Here is an 18,824-nt window from a genome sequence, read left to right as displayed (position 1 = left end):
TTAAAGCAGAACACCCCCTCTTTAAAGCAGAACACCCCCTCTTTAAAGCAGAACACCCCCTCTTTAAAGCAGAACACCCCCTCTTTAAAGCAGAACACCCCCTCTTTAAAGCAGAACACCCCCTCTTTAAAGCAGAACACCCCCTCTTTAAAGCAGAACACCCCCTCTTTAAAGCATTAGGTTTGCTAATAATAAAAAGATAAACATGTGAGAAGGTGAAGCAGAGGAACAGCTTTGGGAACAAAAGGTGCCAAAAATGCAAATAGTTATTTATACGACGTTTTTAATGAACCTGTCGTTTAGTGTTAATAACTGGCCAGTTTTCTTAGGTTGAATTCATGGTCTGGTTTTTAGTCTGTTTAAAATGCTGACCTGATTCAGAGTTAATGTCTCTGTCATTATTGGTCCTGACATGAAACAAACTGGCTCTTCTTTGCAAACATGAATAGAAGTGGCATCAGTGGTGGGATTATGTTATGATTTATAGGCTGTAAACGAATCTCAACAAGACACTTATAAACTATCCAGGTTAGGTTTAGCTTGAGCTTGTCCTGTGGAGATCCGGAGCCCCACTGGTCACGTCCCCGTCCGTCGGCTTCTCCTTTGACAAGCTGATATCAGATTAATGACTTCTTCTACTACTGTTCTGTAAAAGCTATTTCTGCTTTTCATCTGCAGGAGGTCCAGGAGTGAATCTCAAAGGGAAGATGTTTACTCTGTCCCAGGACGCGGGAGTGACGTTCTTCCCGCCAAACTACTCCCAAAATCCACCGACAACAACTTTATCTACTACTACTACTACAACTACTACTACTACTACTACTGCGACCACTGCTCCTGTCACTAGAGGTCAGTATTTCTATGAAGTCAGACACACTTCAATGCCTTTAGACCAGGTTTAGTTATGGTTGAGCCGTAGTTTAGTGCAGGTTGTGGTTCATTTAAAGGCACATATTCATGGATCGGCGTTTGATTAAAATGTTTAAAATGAGATGCCGACTGACTGAATGTTTAGGTTGTGTAAAATCCCAGATTATTTCAAGCAAGTCAATGCTTTTAGAAATGAAAGGCGTTTAAAAAGCCCCTCAGCTTGTCGTGTATTCCTTTGTGTTGCTGATTTATGGAGATCTTTTTTTTTGTAATTCATGCAGTTTTTATATTTTAAGAGTTTCGTGGCGCTAGGCTAGTGCATGTCTATGGTATCAGCTAGCCTGCATTAAAAACAGTGTGACCCGCTCCACAGAGCACCTGAGGCAAATCACTGATAACACCAGACTAACCATATACATGTCTGTGTCCATAGAGTCATGTTTGGAATATAACTGACCTGCATCACATGAATGATCGCATTCTGAGGGACTATTTTCTCGCAGATCACTCCGCCGCTGCGTAGTTTATACCAGTGTTTTCCAACCTTTTTTGAGCCAAGGCACATTTTTTCCATTTAAAAAATCCCGAGGCGCCACCAGCATAAAACGTAAAAAAATTGTAACTCTATAGCCTATGTTCTCAATATAAAGTCATTCTGATCAAAGCGCTGAATCGGACCATCGTATAGTCTGGCTCGCCACTGTGCCACAGTCACCGCCTCCTGTCACATTCACGCATGAATCATTCTCTTGTCTCTTGTTTCTGTCATGTCTGGTGTTTAAGTTCTTGTTGTGTTATTTAGTCATTCTGTTTTATTTTGAAATCTTACTTTTTGTTTCTCGTTTCAGACTTCCTTCCTGCCCTTCCCTGTTTCCCCGCCTGTGTGATTACCTGCCTCCTCCCTAATGTGTTACACCTGTTGTCTTTGCTCTCCCCGCCCCTTTAGTATATATTGTCTGAGGCTCAATCCGAAACCATCAAATTGTCTCCTCTAAGCACTAACACTAGCATCTAACTCCTTAACCTTTCATGGGGGCGACTGTTAGATCTGTGCAGTTCGGGAACTAGAGCTTCAGCAGCATTTGAACAATCCGTCTGTCCTTAAACAGGGGAAAGGGAAGTGACATCACCAACAGCTGTTTTTCTTCTTCTTTAAAGTTATTGGTGGAGTGCAGGCCAAACAAAAGTGCATGTCGCCCCCTAGTGTCCAACAACAACATAGTGTCCAAACAAAGACATTTAAGAAGAAAATAAATCCAAATGATCCAAACGTTTCCCTTTAGTCTTATTTTATTTCAGCAGCTGTTTCTTAAAGCGACAGCAGCAAATGATCCATGTGGCTTAAGTTTCTACTAAATGAAAACAAAAGCATTTAATCTGTTTCCTGAGTTTCCTCTTTAACACTGACATGTGACTGAGCTGTGGGGACGACAACATGGATTTATCACTTTATAAAGTTTGGCTTGTGCAGAATCTTAATTTTTAATTATTATTATTTTTATTATCAAATATGCTCCTGTCAATCAACAGTGGTTGCGCATGAATCACTGAGGGTGGGGCCGAGGGGGGTGGGGGGATTTGGCGCAGTGGCTTATGGGATGGCACATAGCTCCTAATCACTGGTTAGTTAGCATCAGAGGTCCCTATGCTAAAGTGGCTATGATAGTTAGCATCAGAGGTCCCTATGCTAAAGTGGCTATGATAGTTAGCATCAGAGGTCCCTATGCTAAAGTGGCTATGATAGTTAGCATCAGAGGTCCCTATGCTAAAGTGGCTATGATAGTTAGCATCAGAGGTCCCTATGCTAAAGTGGCTATGATAGTTAGCATCAGAGGTCCCTATGCTAAAGTGGCTATGATAGTTAGCATCAGAGGTCCCTATGCTAAAGTGGCTATGATAGTTAGCACCAGAGGTCCCTCTGCTAAAGTGGCTATGATAGTTAGCACCAGAGGTCCCTATGCTAAAGTGGCCATGATAGTTAGCATCAGAGGTCCCTATGCTAAAGTGGCCATGATAGTTAGCATCAGAGGTCCCTATGCTAAAGTGGCTATGATAGTTAGCATCAGAGGTCCCTATGCTAAAGTGGCTATGATAGTTAGCATCAGAGATCCCTATGCTAAAGTGGCTATGATAGTTAGCATCAGAGGTCCCTATGCTAAAGTGGCTATGATAGTTAGCATCGAGGCTCCTTTTCCTAACTACTTCCTAACTGATTTACCAATTCGGAGGCAACTTGCCATGGCGGACGCTGACGCACATCCGGTTTGGCGTAAGAGCTCTTAGCAATCTGCCCGTTTCGGAAGCAGCCTGAGTCTTCCCCTTTGTCTTTGTCAGATTGTCTTTGTCCTTGTGCAGGTAATCATGTCATTTTGTTCTCGTATGTTTTAAGTTTTTGACACTTGTGTTTCTTTGTCCTTGTGCAGCTCCTGTGGGAATTCTTTGTTTGCTTCCTTGTTTTTGACCACGGCAATAAAAGATTTTGAGCCACGCATTTGGGTCTCTGTTCTAAACGTGATAGTTTCCTGCTGCCATTACTGATATGGAAGAGCGTTACATGGTTACTCTGCTGATCACTACACAGCACTGAGACTCCACAACGGCACATTATTTGTGGATAATTAATTTCTTTTCAAAACAGTTATTTTTTTTGACCAACAAGGTCAAATTGGATAATTTCCAAGTTTCAAGTTTCAAGTGTAATGGTTTTGTTTAGCCCAATATCGTAACAGAAGTGGCCTCACAGCTGCACCGAACATTAAGGCAATAAAACAGAGCAATAAATATGACAATTAAAAGTAAATCCAGGCAAATATAATGTCCAATAGGAGGCGGCGACGAGCGGCGTGGGCGTCCCCCGTCCTTAGACTCTCCAGCACGGCAAGGAAAAACTCCAAAACCCGGCGGGAGAAAAGAGAAACCTTGGGGAGAACCACAGAAGGAGAGATCCACTCCCATGGACGGACAGACTATAGAGACCCAGGGCACACCAGACAATATGTCACGGCCCCGGCACAGTGGTTGAAAAACACTGGCTTATACAACCACGAAGCTGATGCTGCTCAAATATTAGTTATTTTAAATGTAAAACGGTTAAAATGATTCTATGGACACAGACGTGTATATGGTTAGTCTGGTGTTATCAGTGATTTGCCTCAGGTGCTCTGTGGGTCACACTGTTTAATGTAATGCAGGCTAGCTGATACCATAGACATGCACTAGCCTAGCGACACGAAACTCTTCAAACATAAGAACTGCATGTGTAGCATCCCAGTCGTAATGATGAAGCGTACAAGTGGAGCTCGGGTCTTTTTCCTTCTTTATTTCCATTTAGTCCACAGTGACCACCGTAACAGCTAAAAGCAAACATTTACAACATAAACATCCACACACAAATAGTAGAAATACTCCATAAAATGAATCCAAATATTACCTTTTTCCCCATTCCAACTGGGAGCTAAAAACCATAACCATAAGGCGCCATGTTTCCCGCAATTCATGTTTGTTCATTAACATGCACTGTCCCAATCTGATAAATACATACATGGTGCCGCTGAATCCCCGTGTTTACGCTGCTGCCTGTGCGCCCCCTGCAGGTGTGTCGGTGTGCCTGCGCTTCCTGGAAGACTCCAGCCTGACAGACCTCTTCACTCTGGCTCCTGACTCTTTCTACGCCCTCTCCTTCTCTCTAAACAAACAGTGGTTCACCCTGAGCTGGTCCTACTTCTCCCAGGTGTCTCTGAGCCCCAGGATCATGATCTGGGCCTCGGCTCGGACTCAGCCCTGGACCAGCGTCTGCGTCGTCCTGGACTCGCTCAAAAACGTGGTTCAAGTCTTCCAGGGAGGGGCCATGAGCATCAGGAAGATACCGAGACCGAGGGTGGGTCCGATTCTGGAACACTCGGGTCCTCTGTTCCTCTGGTCCTCTGGTCCTCTGGTCCTCTGGTCCTCTGGTCCTCTGGTCCTCGTGTCCTCTGGTCCTGTGGTCCTCGGGTCCTCTTGTCCTCTTGTCCTCTGGTCCTCGGGTCCTCGGGTCCTCTGGTCCTCTGGTCCTCTGGTCCTCTGGTCCTCGGGTCCTCTGGTCCTCTGGTCCTCTGGTCCTCGGGTCCTCTGGTCCTCGGGTCCTCGGGTCCTCTGGTCCTCTGGTCCTCGGGTCCTCGGGTCCTCGGGTCCTCTGGTCCTCTGGTCCTCGGATCCTCGGGTCCTCGGGTCCTCGGGTCCTCGGGTCCTCGGGTCCTCGGGTCCTCGGGTCCTCGGGTCCTCTGGTCCTCTGGTCCTCTGGTCCTCTGGTCCTCTGGTCCTCTGGTCCTCGGGTCTCCGGGTCCTCGGGTCACTCAGGTCACTCAGGTCTGACCTCATGTGGTGCATTTATTCTGAAATAGTTTGATCTGTTTGTGCATGTGCAGATGTCGTGGTCGGGGCAGCCTGTCGTGGAAGTGTCTGCGTTCGATGGTCAGCTGACAGACCTGGAGGTTTGGGACTTTCCCCTGGAGAACACAGAGATCTTCAGGTTCATGCAGAACTACGGGTGAGACTGAGCTCAACAGCACCTCCTATAGGGCGACTCCTGTCCCTTTGTCAGTGACTCTGCACAGCCATTCTGTCCCACCTGATACAGTGGTGCAAAAGAATGGCCCCCTTTAACTTTTGGACACTATGGACCATAAAATATATTTACCTGAAATGTTATGTGAAAGACAAACACTAAGTGACACACAATCGTGAAGGGAAATTTAATTTATTAAAAAAGTGTGATGTGCATAAGTCCCGCCCCCTTTCCTTTTAGTGAAACCATTTGCCTTCAGAAGTTGCCTGATGATTTCTGAATGATCACATGTCTCAATGACCTCATAGAGTCGACCTGTGTGTTTCTAATGTCAGTTCAGATACAGCTGCTCTGTGAAGGTCTCAGGTCTGTGATGGTCTCAGGTCTGTGATGGTCTCAGGTCTGTGATGGTCTCAGGTCTGTGATGGTCTCAGGCAGTGTTAATTTCGTCGACTAAAATATTTAGTCTTAATTTTAGTCAAAGTGTTATTTTTGAGACTAAAATCAGACTAAATAAAAATGAAAAGGAGAGACTAAAATCATCCAAACTTCTATTGAGCGTCTGAAAGAGCCTCAGATCATGTAAATTCTCTGCCAAAGGATCAGCTCTGAGCTTTGTTCATGTGGAGCAGCTCCATGAAGCAGAGGAACAACATTAAATATGATTATAATGAATATTATCAATGCAAAGTCCACTCAATTCATCTTAAATTTAGTCGACTAAATTTACTTGCAATTTTAGTCGACTAAAACTAAACTAAAATTGAAGATATTTTTTTGACTAAAACTAGACTAAAATCAAATTACATTTTCGTCAAAAGACTAAGACTAAAACTAAATTAAAATATGTTGTCAAAATTAACACTGGTCTCAGGTCTGTTAGAGACTATTGTGGCATCAGGAAGTCCAAGAACTCACCAGACAGGCCCGGGATAACGATACTGAGAAATATAAAGCTGGGTTAGGTTAGAAAAAGATTCCAAAGCTTTGAACATCTCAGTTAAATTCACCATCCAGGAATGGAAAGAGTCTGACGTCACTGCAAACCTACCGAGACCCGGCCGTCCTCCTAAACTCACTGACCGAACAAGGACCGCACTGACCACAGCTGTTACAGAGAAGCCTCTGATGGATGAACTGCAGAGAGACACAGCTCAGGTGGGGGAAACTGTCCACAGAACAACTATTAGTTAAAGGAGGGGCCATACTTTTGCAAACCACTGTAATGTCTCACATTTTCAATAAAGTTATATTACAGAGAGTGACAGGTTTTCCACTGGTGTTTCCGACTTTCTGAGCCATTAAAGTAACTGTGTCTCTGTTCCCTCAGGTCCAGCGGCTCAGCTCTGACCTGGTCTAACATCACATACACACCCAGTGACAACGTCCTGATCGAGGACACCTACGCCTTCAGACGGGGACGACCAATCAGCAGCAGCGAGGGAGAAGAGCAGCCAATCAGGAGCGGGCAGGGGCGGGACCAGCGACACAGACTCAAGAAGAAGACGAGACAGAGGAAGAGACAGATGTTCTGAGTCTGGCAGGAAATACAGACGTTATTATGAGTTTATTTAGGGTTAGTGCTAGATCGTCTGCTCCGGAGGGACGGTCTGCTGTGAGATTGTATCAGATCTATTGAGTTGGTTTGTCTAAAAAATACAAATAATCCTAATCCTTAAGGTTAACCCCTTAACTCCCACCTGAACCGAGCACATTTTCTCCAGTTTGACTTTACCCCAATCCAAAAGCTTCTGGAAAAAAAGCTGAGACGAAAACAATGATGGAAATGGGGCAAAAAAGTGAGAAAACATTGACAAAAAAGTGACGAAAAATTTGTGAAAAAGTGGCAAAAATGTCACAAGAAATTGATAAAAAAATTGATACAAAATGGACGAAAAATGGACGAAAAAATGACAAAAATGTGACAAAATGTGACAAAAATGTGATAAAAAAAGACCCAAAAAAAAAAAAAAATGACAAAAAAATGACAAAAATGTGATAAAAAATGACAAAAAAAAATACAAAAAAGTGACAAAAATGTGATAAAAAATGACAAAAAAATAACAAAAATGTGATAAAAAATGACAAAAAAAAATACAAAAAAGTGACAAAAATGTGATAAAAAATGACAAAAAAATAACAAAAATGTGATAAAAAATGACAAAAAAAAATACAAAAATGTGACAAAAATGTGATAAAAAATGACAAAAAAATGACAAAAATGTGATAAAAAATGACAAAAAAAAATACAAAAAAGTGACAAAAATGTGATAAAAAATGACAAAAAAATACTAAAATGTGACAAAAAATTGATTGAAAATTGACGAAAAATTTGATAAAAAATGACAAAAAAGTTACAAAAATGAGTTGAAAACCCAACAAAAAAATGTTGGGAAAAAAATGTGATGACGTGAGGAAAAAGATCCTCTCGGTTCAGGCGGGAGTTAAGAGGTTAACCATTTCCCTGGCCCTAACCTTAAATTGTGTCATGATATCTCACGTTTTCACAGCAGACTGTCCCTCCGGAGCAGAACATCTAGCACTGACCTTTATTTAGTTAAAGCAAAGGCGACTGTGGTCAGTGGTCACTTATGTGCAGGAAACAACAAAACAAAACTCATCAAAACACTGGAAACGGCAGAAACTTTGTGGATTCTTATTAAAGTGGGGCAGCAGGAATCAGATCACACATTACTTTTAGAAGGAATAATCAGAACTCAGTACTTGTACTTTTACAGAGTAATCCCTATAACATTGATTACAAATATCTTGGTGATTCAGCTTTAGCTCTGGGTGGGGTTTGGATTTATTGATGTTTTTGTTGGACATGGGACAAAGAGCCAAAGGTGAGACTGTCCCGTTTAAAGGGTCAGATGTAGGGATGGGCGGATCGATGCCAAAGTATCGATATATCGATACCAAACGGCTACTTTTTAAGTATCGATATTGGGCAAAAAGTATCGATGCTAATTTGCATATGTAAAAGGAAGGCGGGGCAGCGATTATCAACACAAACGGATGATTTATTTCTTTGTTCTGAGTCAAAACAGTCACAACAGCTAAGGATTGAACTGAGCCGGGCTGATCATTCTGGTTTAGGATCTGTTTGTCATTTAAGTATTCATTTAAAATGTTGTTTATGTATTTAATTTCACATTAACATTGTTTATTTAACCAGTTCAAGTAATATAATTTTATTTAACCAGTTAATTATATAAAACAACCAGTTTTAGAAATGTATATTGATTGAAATACATATGAAATGACCAGTATCGGTATCGATATTGACAAAAAAGACCCCCAAAGTATCGGTGTCATATCGATTCCAAAAAATGTGGTATCGCCCGTCCCTAGTCAGGTGATCGCTCAGTTATGACCCGTCCATGACCAGCTCTACTGTCACTGTGAACATGAATAAACTGAAGACAAAACCCTGAGTCCACTGTTTCCTCTGTTTCCACTGTTTCCACTGTTTCCACTGTTTCCACTGTTTCCACTGTTTCCTCTGTTTCCTCTGTTTCCACTGTTTCCTCTGTTTCCTCTGTTTCCTCTGTTTCCACTGTTTCCACTGTTTCCACTGTTTCCTCTGTTTCCTCTGTTTCCACTGTTTCCTCTGTTTCCTCTGTTTCCTCTGTTTCCTCTGTTTCCACTGTTTCCACTGTTTCCACTGTTTCCTCTGTTTCCACTGTTTCCTTTGTTTCCTCTGTTTCCTCTGTTTCCTCTGTTTCCTCTGTTTCCTCTGTTTCCACTGTTTCCACTGTTTCCTCTGTTTCCTCTGTTTCCTCTGTTTCCTCTGTTTCCTCTGTTTCCTCTGTTTCCTCTGTTTCCACTGTTTCCACTGTTTCCTCTGTTTCCTCTGTTTCCTCTGTTTCCTCTGTTTCCTCTGTTTCCTCTGTTTCCACTGTTTCCACTGTTTCCTCTGTTTCCTCTGTTTCCTCTGTTTCCTCTGTTTCCTCTGTTTCCTCTGTTTCCACTGTTTCCACTGTTTCCTCTGTTTCCTCTGTTTCCTCTGTTTCCTCTGTTTCCTCTGTTTCCTCTGTTTCCTCTGTTTCCACTGTTTCCTCTGTTTCCACTGTTTCCTCTGTTTCCGCTGTTTCCTCTGTTTCCTCTGTTTCCTCTGTTTCCTGTTTCCTCTGTTTCCTCTGTTTCCACTGTTTCCTCTGTTTCCTCTGTTTCCTGTTTCCTCTGTTTCCTCTGTTTCCTCTGTTTCCTCTGTTTCCACTGTTTCCTCTGTTTCCACTGTTTCCTCTGTTTCCTCTGTTTCCTCTGTTTCCACTGTTTCCTCTGTTTCCTCTGTTTCCTCTGTTTCCTCTGTTTCCTGTTTCCTCTGTTTCCTCTGTTTCCTCTGTTTCCTCTGTTTCCACTGTTTCCTCTGTTTCCACTGTTTCCTCTGTTTCCACTGTTTCCTCTGTTTCCACTGTTTCCTCTGTTTCCTGTTTCCTCTGTTTCCTCTGTTTCCTCTGTTTCCTCTGTTTCCACTGTTTCCTCTGTTTCCTCTGTTTCCTCTGTTTCCACTGTTTCCTCTGTTTCCTCTGTTTCCTCTGTTTCCACTGTTTCCACTGTTTCCTCTGTTTCCTCTGTTTCCTCTGTTTCCACTGTTTCCTCTGTTTCCTCTGTTTCCACTGTTTCCTCTGTTTCCTCTGTTTCCACTGTTTCCTCTGTTTCCTCTGTTTCCTCTGTTTCCTCTGTTTCCTCTGTTTCCTCTGTTTCCACTGTTTCCTCTGTTTCCTCTGTTTCCTCTGTTTCCTCTGTTTCCACTGTTTCCTCTGTTTCCTCTGTTTCCACTGTTTCCTCTGTTTCCACTGTTTCCACTGTTTCCTCTGTTTCCTCTGTTTCCTCTGTTTCCACTGTTTCCTCTGTTTCCTCTGTTTCCACTGTTTCCTCTGTTTCCTCTGTTTCCTCTGTTTCCACTGTTTCCACTGTTTCCTCTGTTTCCTCTGTTTCCACTGTTTCCTCTGTTTCCACTGTTTCCTCTGTTTCCTCTGTTTCCTCTGTTTCCACTGTTTCCTCTGTTTCCACTGTTTCCTCTGTTTCCACTGTTTCCACTGTTTCCTCTGTTTCCTCTGTTTCCTCTGTTTCCTCTGTTTCCACTGTTTCCTCTGTTTCCTCTGTTTCCACTGTTTCCTCTGTTTCCTATGTTTCCACTGTTTCCTCTGTTTCCACTGTTTCCTCTGTTTCCTATGTTTCCACTGTTTCCTCTGTTTCCTCTGTTTCCACTGTTTCCTCTGTTTCCACTGTTTCCTCTGTTTCCTCTGTTTCCTCTGTTTCCTCTGTTTCCACTGTTTCCTCTGTTTCCTCTGTTTCCTCTGTTTCCTCTGTTTCCTCTGTTTCCTCTGTTTCCTCTGTTTCCTCTGTTTCCACTGTTTCCTCTGTTTCCTCTGTTTCCACTGTTTCCTCTGTTTCCACTGTTTCCACTGTTTCCTCTGTTTCCTCTGTTTCCTCTGTTTCCTCTGTTTCCTCTGTTTCCACTGTTTCCTCTGTTTCCTCTGTTTCCTCTGTTTCCTCTGTTTCCTCTGTTTCCACTGTTTCCTCTGTTTCCTCTGTTTCCACTGTTTCCACTGTTTCCTCTGTTTCCTCTGTTTCCACTGTTTCCTCTGTTTCCTCTGTTTCCACTGTTTCCTCTGTTTCCACTGTTTCCTCTGTTTCCTCTGTTTCCACTGTTTCCACTGTTTCCTCTGTTTCCTCTGTTTCCTCTGTTTCCTCTGTTTCCTCTGTTTCCACTGTTTCCTCTGTTTCCTCTGTTTCCTCTGTTTCCTCTGTTTCCTCTGTTTCCTCTGTTTCCATTGTTTCCTCTGTTTCCTCTGTTTCCTCTGTTTCCTCTGTTTCCTCTGTTTCCTCTGTTTCCTCTGTTTCCACTGTTTCCTCTGTTTCCTCTGTTTCCACTGTTTCCACTGTTTCCTCTGTTTCCTCTGTTTCCTCTGTTTCCTCTGTTTCCACTGTTTCCTCTGTTTCCTCTGTTTCCTCTGTTTCCTCTGTTTCCTCTGTTTCCTCTGTTTCCTCTGTTTCCACTGTTTCCACTGTTTCCTCTGTTTCCTCTGTTTCCTCTGTTTCCACTGTTTCCTCTGTTTCCTCTGTTTCCTCTGTTTCCACTGTTTCCTCTGTTTCCACTGTTTCCACTGTTTCCACTGTTTCCTCTGTTTCCTCTGTTTCCTCTGTTTCCACTGTTTCCACTGTTTCCTCTGTTTCCTCTGTTTCCTCTGTTTCCACTGTTTCCTCTGTTTCCTCTGTTTCCTCTGTTTCCACTGTTTCCTCTGTTTCCTCTGTTTCCTCTGTTTCCACTGTTTCCACTGTTTCCTCTGTTTCCTCTGTTTCCTCTGTTTCCACTGTTTCCTCTGTTTCCTCTGTTTCCACTGTTTCCTCTGTTTCCTCTGTTTCCACTGTTTCCTCTGTTTCCACTGTTTCCACTGTTTCCTCTGTTTCCTCTGTTTCCTCTGTTTCCTCTGTTTCCTCTGTTTCCTCTGTTTCCTATGTTTCCACTGTTTCCTCTGTTTCCTCTGTTTCCACTGTTTCCTCTGTTTCCACTGTTTCCTCTGTTTCCTCTGTTTCCTCTGTTTCCTCTGTTTCCACTGTTTCCTCTGTTTCCTCTGTTTCCTCTGTTTCCTCTGTTTCCTCTGTTTCCTCTGTTTCCTCTGTTTCCCCTGTTTCCACTGTTTCCTCTGTTTCCACTGTTTCCTCTGTTTCCTCTGTTTCCTCTGTTTCCTCTGTTTCCTCTGTTTCCTCTGTTTCCTCTGTTTCCTCTGTTTCCCCTGTTTCCACTGTTTCCTCTGTTTCCACTGTTTCCTCTGTTTCCTCTGTTTCCTCTGTTTCCTCTGTTTCCTCTGTTTCCTCTGTTTCCTCTGTTTCCTCTGTTTCCTCTGTTTCCTCTGTTTCCTCTGTTTCCACTGTTTCCACTGTTTCCTCTGTTTCCTCTGTTTCCTCTGTTTCCTCTGTTTCCTCTGTTTCCACTGTTTCCTCTGTTTCCTCTGTTTCCTCTGTTTCCTCTGTTTCCTCTGTTTCCACTGTTTCCTCTGTTTCCACTGTTTCCTCTGTTTCCACTGTTTCCTCTGTTTCCACTGTTTCCTCTGTTTCCTCTGTTTCCTCTGTTTCCTCTGTTTCCTCTGTTTCCACTGTTTCCTCTGTTTCCTCTGTTTCCTCTGTTTCCTCTGTTTCCTCTGTTTCCTCTGTTTCCTCTGTTTCCTCTGTTTCCTCTGTTTCCTCTGTTTCCTCTGTTTCCTCTGTTTCCTCTGTTTCCCCTGTTTCCACTGTTTCCACTGTTTCCACTGTTTCCTCTGTTTCCACTGTTTCCTCTGTTTCCTCTGTTTCCTCTGTTTCCTCTGTTTCCTCTGTTTCCTCTGTTTCCTCTGTTTCCTCTGTTTCCCCTGTTTCCACTGTTTCCTCTGTTTCCACTGTTTCCTCTGTTTCCTCTGTTTCCTCTGTTTCCACTGTTTCCTCTGTTTCCACTGTTTCCTCTGTTTCCACTGTTTCCTCTGTTTCCACTGTTTCCTCTGTTTCCTGTTTCCTCTGTTTCCTCTGTTTCCTCTGTTTCCTCTGTTTCCACTGTTTCCTCTGTTTCCTCTGTTTCCTCTGTTTCCACTGTTTCCTCTGTTTCCTCTGTTTCCTCTGTTTCCACTGTTTCCACTGTTTCCTCTGTTTCCTCTGTTTCCTCTGTTTCCACTGTTTCCTCTGTTTCCTCTGTTTCCACTGTTTCCTCTGTTTCCTCTGTTTCCACTGTTTCCTCTGTTTCCACTGTTTCCTCTGTTTCCACTGTTTCCTCTGTTTCCACTGTTTCCACTGTTTCCTCTGTTTCCTCTGTTTCCTCTGTTTCCTCTGTTTCCACTGTTTCCTCTGTTTCCTCTGTTTCCACTGTTTCCTCTGTTTCCTATGTTTCCACTGTTTCCACTGTTTCCTCTGTTTCCTCTGTTTCCTCTGTTTCCTCTGTTTCCTCTGTTTCCTATGTTTCCACTGTTTCCTCTGTTTCCTCTGTTTCCACTGTTTCCTCTGTTTCCACTGTTTCCTCTGTTTCCTCTGTTTCCACTGTTTCCACTGTTTCCTCTGTTTCCACTGTTTCCACTGTTTCCTCTGTTTCCTCTGTTTCCTCTGTTTCCTCTGTTTCCACTGTTTCCTCTGTTTCCTCTGTTTCCTCTGTTTCCTCTGTTTCCTCTGTTTCCTCTGTTTCCTCTGTTTCCTCTGTTTCCTCTGTTTCCTCTGTTTCCACTGTTTCCTCTGTTTCCTCTGTTTCCACTGTTTCCTCTGTTTCCACTGTTTCCACTGTTTCCTCTGTTTCCTCTGTTTCCTCTGTTTCCTCTGTTTCCTCTGTTTCCTCTGTTTCCACTGTTTCCACTGTTTCCACTGTTTCCTCTGTTTCCTCTGTTTCCTGTTTCCTCTGTTTCCTCTGTTTCCTCTGTTTCCTCTGTTTCCTCTGTTTCCACTGTTTCCTCTGTTTCCTCTGTTTCCACTGTTTCCACTGTTTCCTCTGTTTCCTCTGTTTCCACTGTTTCCTCTGTTTCCTCTGTTTCCACTGTTTCCTCTGTTTCCTCTGTTTCCACTGTTTCCACTGTTTCCTCTGTTTCCTCTGTTTCCTCTGTTTCCTCTGTTTCCACTGTTTCCTCTGTTTCCTCTGTTTCCTCTGTTTCCTCTGTTTCCTCTGTTTCCTCTGTTTCCTCTGTTTCCACTGTTTCCACTGTTTCCTCTGTTTCCTCTGTTTCCTCTGTTTCCACTGTTTCCTCTGTTTCCTCTGTTTCCTCTGTTTCCACTGTTTCCACTGTTTCCTCTGTTTCCTCTGTTTCCTCTGTTTCCTCTGTTTCCTCTGTTTCCTCTATTTCCTCTGTTTCCTCTGTTTCCACTGTTTCCTCTGTTTCCACTGTTTCCTCTGTTTCCTCTGTTTCCTCTGTTTCCTCTGTTTCCACTGTTTCCACTGTTTCCACTGTTTCCTCTGTTTCCTCTGTTTCCTCTGTTTCCACTGTTTCCTCTGTTTCCACTGTTTCCTCTGTTTCCTCTATTTCCTCTGTTTCCTCTGTTTCCACTGTTTCCACTGTTTCCACTGTTTCCACTGTTTCCTCTGTTTCCTCTGTTTCCTCTGTTTCCTCTGTTTCCTCTATTTCCTCTGTTTCCTCTGTTTCCACTGTTTCCTCTGTTTCCTCTGTTTCCTCTGTTTCCTCTATTTCCTCTGTTTCCTCTGTTTCCACTGTTTCCACTGTTTCCACTGTTTCCTCTGTTTCCTCTGTTTCCTCTGTTTCCACTGTTTCCTCTGTTTCCACTGTTTCCTCTGTTTCCTCTGTTTCCTCTGTTTCCACTGTTTCCTCTGTTTCCTCTGTTTCCACTGTTTCCTCTGTTTCCACTGTTTCCTCTGTTTCCTCTGTTTCCACTGTTTCCACTGTTTCCTCTGTTTCCACTGTTTCCTCTGTTTCCACTGTTTCCACTGTTTCCTCTGTTTCCACTGTTTCCACTGTTTCCTCTGTTTCCTCTGTTTCCACTGTTTCCACTGTTTCCCCTGTTTCCACTGTTTCCACTGTTTCCACTGTTTCCTCTGTTTCCACTGTTTCCTCTGTTTCCTCTGTTTCCTCTGTTTCCACTGTTTCCACTGTTTCCACTGTTTCCTCTGTTTCCACTGTTTCCACTGTTTCCACTGTTTCCTCTGTTTCCTCTGTTTCCTCTGTTTCCTCTGTTTCCTCTGTTTCCACTGTTTCCACTGTTTCCTCTGTTTCCACTGTTTCCTCTGTTTCCACTGTTTCCTCTGTTTCCTCTGTTTCCACTGTTTCCTCTGTTTCCTCTGTTTCCTCTGTTTCCACTGTTTCCACTGTTTCCTCTGTTTCCACTGTTTCCTCTGTTTCCTCTGTTTCCACTGTTTCCTCTGTTTCCACTGTTTCCTCTGTTTCCTCTGTTTCCACTGTTTCCTCTGTTTCCTCTGTTTCCACTGTTTCCTCTGTTTCCACTGTTTCCTCTGTTTCCACTGTTTCCTCTGTTTCCTCTGTTTCCTCTGTTTCCTCTGTTTCCTCTGTTTCCTCTGTTTCCTCTGTTTCCTCTGTTTCCACTGTTTCCTCTGTTTCCTCTGTTTCCTCTGTTTCCACTGTTTCCTCTGTTTCCACTGTTTCCACTGTTTCCTCTGTTTCCTCTGTTTCCTCTGTTTCCACTGTTTCCTCTGTTTCCTCTGTTTCCTCTGTTTCCTCTGTTTCCTCTGTTTCCTCTGTTTCCTCTGTTTCCTCTGTTTCCACTGTTTCCACTGTTTCCACTGTTTCCTCTGTTTCCTCTGTTTCCTCTGTTTCCTCTGTTTCCTCTGTTTCCACTGTTTCCACTGTTTCCTCTGTTTCCTCTGTTTCCTCTGTTTCCTCTGTTTCCTCTGTTTCCTCTGTTTCCTCTGTTTCCTCTGTTTCCTCTGTTTCCTCTGTTTCCTCTGTTTCCTCTGTTTCCTCTGTTTCCTCTGTTTCCTCTGTTTCCTCTGTTTCCTCTGTTTCCTCTGTTTCCACTGTTTCCACTGTTTCCACTGTTTCCTCTGTTTCCTCTGTTTCCTCTGTTTCCTCTGTTTCCTCTGTTTCCTCTGTTTCCTCTGTTTCCTCTGTTTCCTCTGTTTCCTCTGTTTCCACTGTTTCCTCTGTTTCCTCTGTTTCCTCTGTTTCCTCTGTTTCCTCTGTTTCCTCTGTTTCCTCTGTTTCCTCTGTTTCCTCTGTTTCCTCTGTTTCCTCTGTTTCCACTGTTTCCACTGTTTCCACTGTTTCCTCTGTTTCCTCTGTTTCCTCTGTTTCCTCTGTTTCCACTGTTTCCACTGTTTCCTCTGTTTCCTCTGTTTCCTCTGTTTCCTCTGTTTCCTCTGTTTCCACTGTTTCCTCTGTTTCCTCTGTTTCCTCTGTTTCCACTGTTTCCACTGTTTCCTCTGTTTCCACTGTTTCCTCTGTTTCCTCTGTTTCCACTGTTTCCTCTGTTTCCTCTGTTTCCTCTGTTTCCTCTGTTTCCACTGTTTCCTCTGTTTCCTCTGTTTCCTCTGTTTCCACTGTTTCCACTGTTTCCTCTGTTTCCTCTGTTTCCTCTGTTTCCTCTGTTTCCACTGTTTCCTCTGTTTCCACTGTTTCCACTGTTTCCTCTGTTTCCTCTGTTTCCTCTGTTTCCACTGTTTCCTCTGTTTCCTCTGTTTCCACTGTTTCCACTGTTTCCTCTGTTTCCTCTGTTTCCACGGTTTCCACTGTTTCCACTGTTTCCTCTGTTTCCTCTGTTTCCACTGTTTCCTCTGTTTCCTCTGTTTCCACTGTTTCCACTGTTTCCTCTGTTTCCTCTGTTTCCACTGTTTCCTCTGTTTCCTCTGTTTCCTCTGTTTCCACTGTTTCCACTGTTTCCTCTGTTTCCTCTGTTTCCACGGTTTCCACTGTTTCCACTGTTTCCTCTGTTTCCTCTGTTTCCTCTGTTTCCTCTGTTTCCTCTGTTTCCACTGTTTCCTCTGTTTCCTCTGTTTCCTCTGTTTCCTCTGTTTCCACTGTTTCCTCTGTTTCCTCTGTTTCCTCTGTTTCCTCTGTTTCCTGTTTCCTCTGTTTCCTCTGTTTCCACTGTTTCCTCTGTTTCCTCTGTTTCCTGTTTCCTCTGTTTCCTCTGTTTCCTCTGTTTCCTCTGTTTCCTCTGTTTCCTCTGTTTCCTCTGTTTCCACTGTTTCCACTGTTTCCTCTGTTTCCTCTGTTTCCTCTGTTTCCTCTGTTTCCTCTGTTTCCTCTGTTTCCTGTTTCCTCTGTTTCCTCTGTTTCCACTGTTTCCTCTGTTTCCTCTGTTTCCTGTTTCCTCTGTTTCCTCTGTTTCCTCTGTTTCCTCTGTTTCCTCTGTTTCCTCTGTTTCCTCTGTTTCCACTGTTTCCACTGTTTCCTCTGTTTCCTCTGTTTCCTCTGTTTCCACTGTTTCCTCTGTTTCCACTGTTTCCTCTGTTTCCACTGTTTCCACTGTTTCCTCTGTTTCCTCTGTTTCCTCTGTTTCCTCTGTTTCCTCTGTTTCCACTGTTTCCTCTGTTTCCACTGTTTCCACTGTTTCCTCTGTTTCCTCTGTTTCCACTGTTTCCACTGTTTCCTCTGTTTCCTGTTTCCTCTGTTTCCTCTGTTTCCACTGTTTCCTCTGTTTCCTCTGTTTCCACTGTTTCCACTGTTTCCTCTGTTTCCACTGTTTCCACTGTTTCCTCTGTTTCCTCTGTTTCCTCTGTTTCCACTGTTTCCTCTGTTTCCTCTGTTTCCTCTGTTTCCTCTGTTTCCTCTGTTTCCTCTGTTTCCACTGTTTCCACTGTTTCCTCTGTTTCCTCTGTTTCCTCTGTTTCCTCTGTTTCCTCTGTTTCCTCTGTTTCCTCTGTTTCCACTGTTTCCACTGTTTCCTCTGTTTCCTCTGTTTCCTCTGTTTCCTCTGTTTCCTCTGTTTCCTCTGTTTCCACTGTTTCCTCTGTTTCCACTGTTTCCTCTGTTTCCTCTGTTTCCTCTGTTTCCTCTGTTTCCTCTGTTTCCTCTGTTTCCTCTGTTTCCTCTGTTTCCTCTGTTTCCTCTGTTTCCACTGTTTCCACTGTTTCCACTGTTTCCTCTGTTTCCACTGTTTCCTCTGTTTCCTCTGTTTCCTCTGTTTCCTCTGTTTCCTCTGTTTCCTCTGTTTCCTCTGTTTCCTCTGTTTCCCCTGTTTCCACTGTTTCCTCTGTTTCCACTGTTTCCTCTGTTTCCTCTGTTTCCTCTGTTTCCTCTGTTTCCTCTGTTTCCTCTGTTTCCTCTGTTTCCTCTGTTTCCTCTGTTTCCCCTGTTTCCACTGTTTCCTCTGTTTCCACTGTTTCCTCTGTTTCCTCTGTTTCCTCTGTTTCCTCTGTTTCCTCTGTTTCCTCTGTTTCCTCTGTTTCCTCTGTTTCCTCTGTTTCCTCTGTTTCCTCTGTTTCCACTGTTTCCACTGTTTCCACTGTTTCCTCTGTTTCCACTGTTTCCACTGTTTCCTCTGTTTCCTCTGTTTCCTCTGTTTCCACTGTTTCCACTGTTTCCACTGTTTCCACTGTTTCCTCTGTTTCCTCTGTTTCCTCTGTTTCCACTGTTTCCTCTGTTTCCTCTGTTTCCTCTGTTTCCACTGTTTCCTCTGTTTCCTCTGTTTCCTCTGTTTCCACTGTTTCCACTGTTTCCTCTGTTTCCTCTGTTTCCACTGTTTCCTCTGTTTCCACTGTTTCCTCTGTTTCCTCTGTTTCCTCTGTTTCCTCTGTTTCCTCTGTTTCCACTGTTTCCACTGTTTCCTCTGTTTCCACTGTTTCCTCTGTTTCCTCTGTTTCCTCTGTTTCCTCTGTTTCCTCTGTTTCCTCTGTTTCCTCTGTTTCCTCTGTTTCCTCTGTTTCCTCTGTTTCCACTGTTTCCACTGTTTCCACTGTTTCCACTGTTTCCTCTGTTTCCACTGTTTCCACTGTTTCCTCTGTTTCCTCTGTTTCCTCTGTTTCCACTGTTTCCACTGTTTCCAC

The 18,824-nt window shown here is 43.5% G+C and overlaps 1 protein-coding gene across 1 annotated transcript in view; it reads left to right on the top strand.

Annotated features, from left to right (window-relative positions):
* Positions 1–707: 707 nt before the first annotated feature.
* Positions 708–18,824, top strand: part of LOC306963092 (uncharacterized protein) — a gene marked incomplete at both ends in the record, with an annotated part of 47,106 nt that continues 28,989 nt past the window's right edge. The window contains one exon of the mRNA XM_079556546.1: positions 708–849. Within this exon, the coding sequence (XP_079412672.1) occupies positions 708–849 (142 nt within the window). The remainder of the gene's footprint in view (positions 850–18,824) is intronic.

Source organism: Gobius niger, assembly GCF_951799975.1.
Source record: "Gobius niger genome assembly, chromosome: 5".
Taxonomy (NCBI): domain Eukaryota; kingdom Metazoa; phylum Chordata; class Actinopteri; order Gobiiformes; family Gobiidae; genus Gobius; species Gobius niger.
Note: the sequence above shows the minus strand (reverse complement) of the source record. Positions and strands in the feature narration are given on the sequence as shown.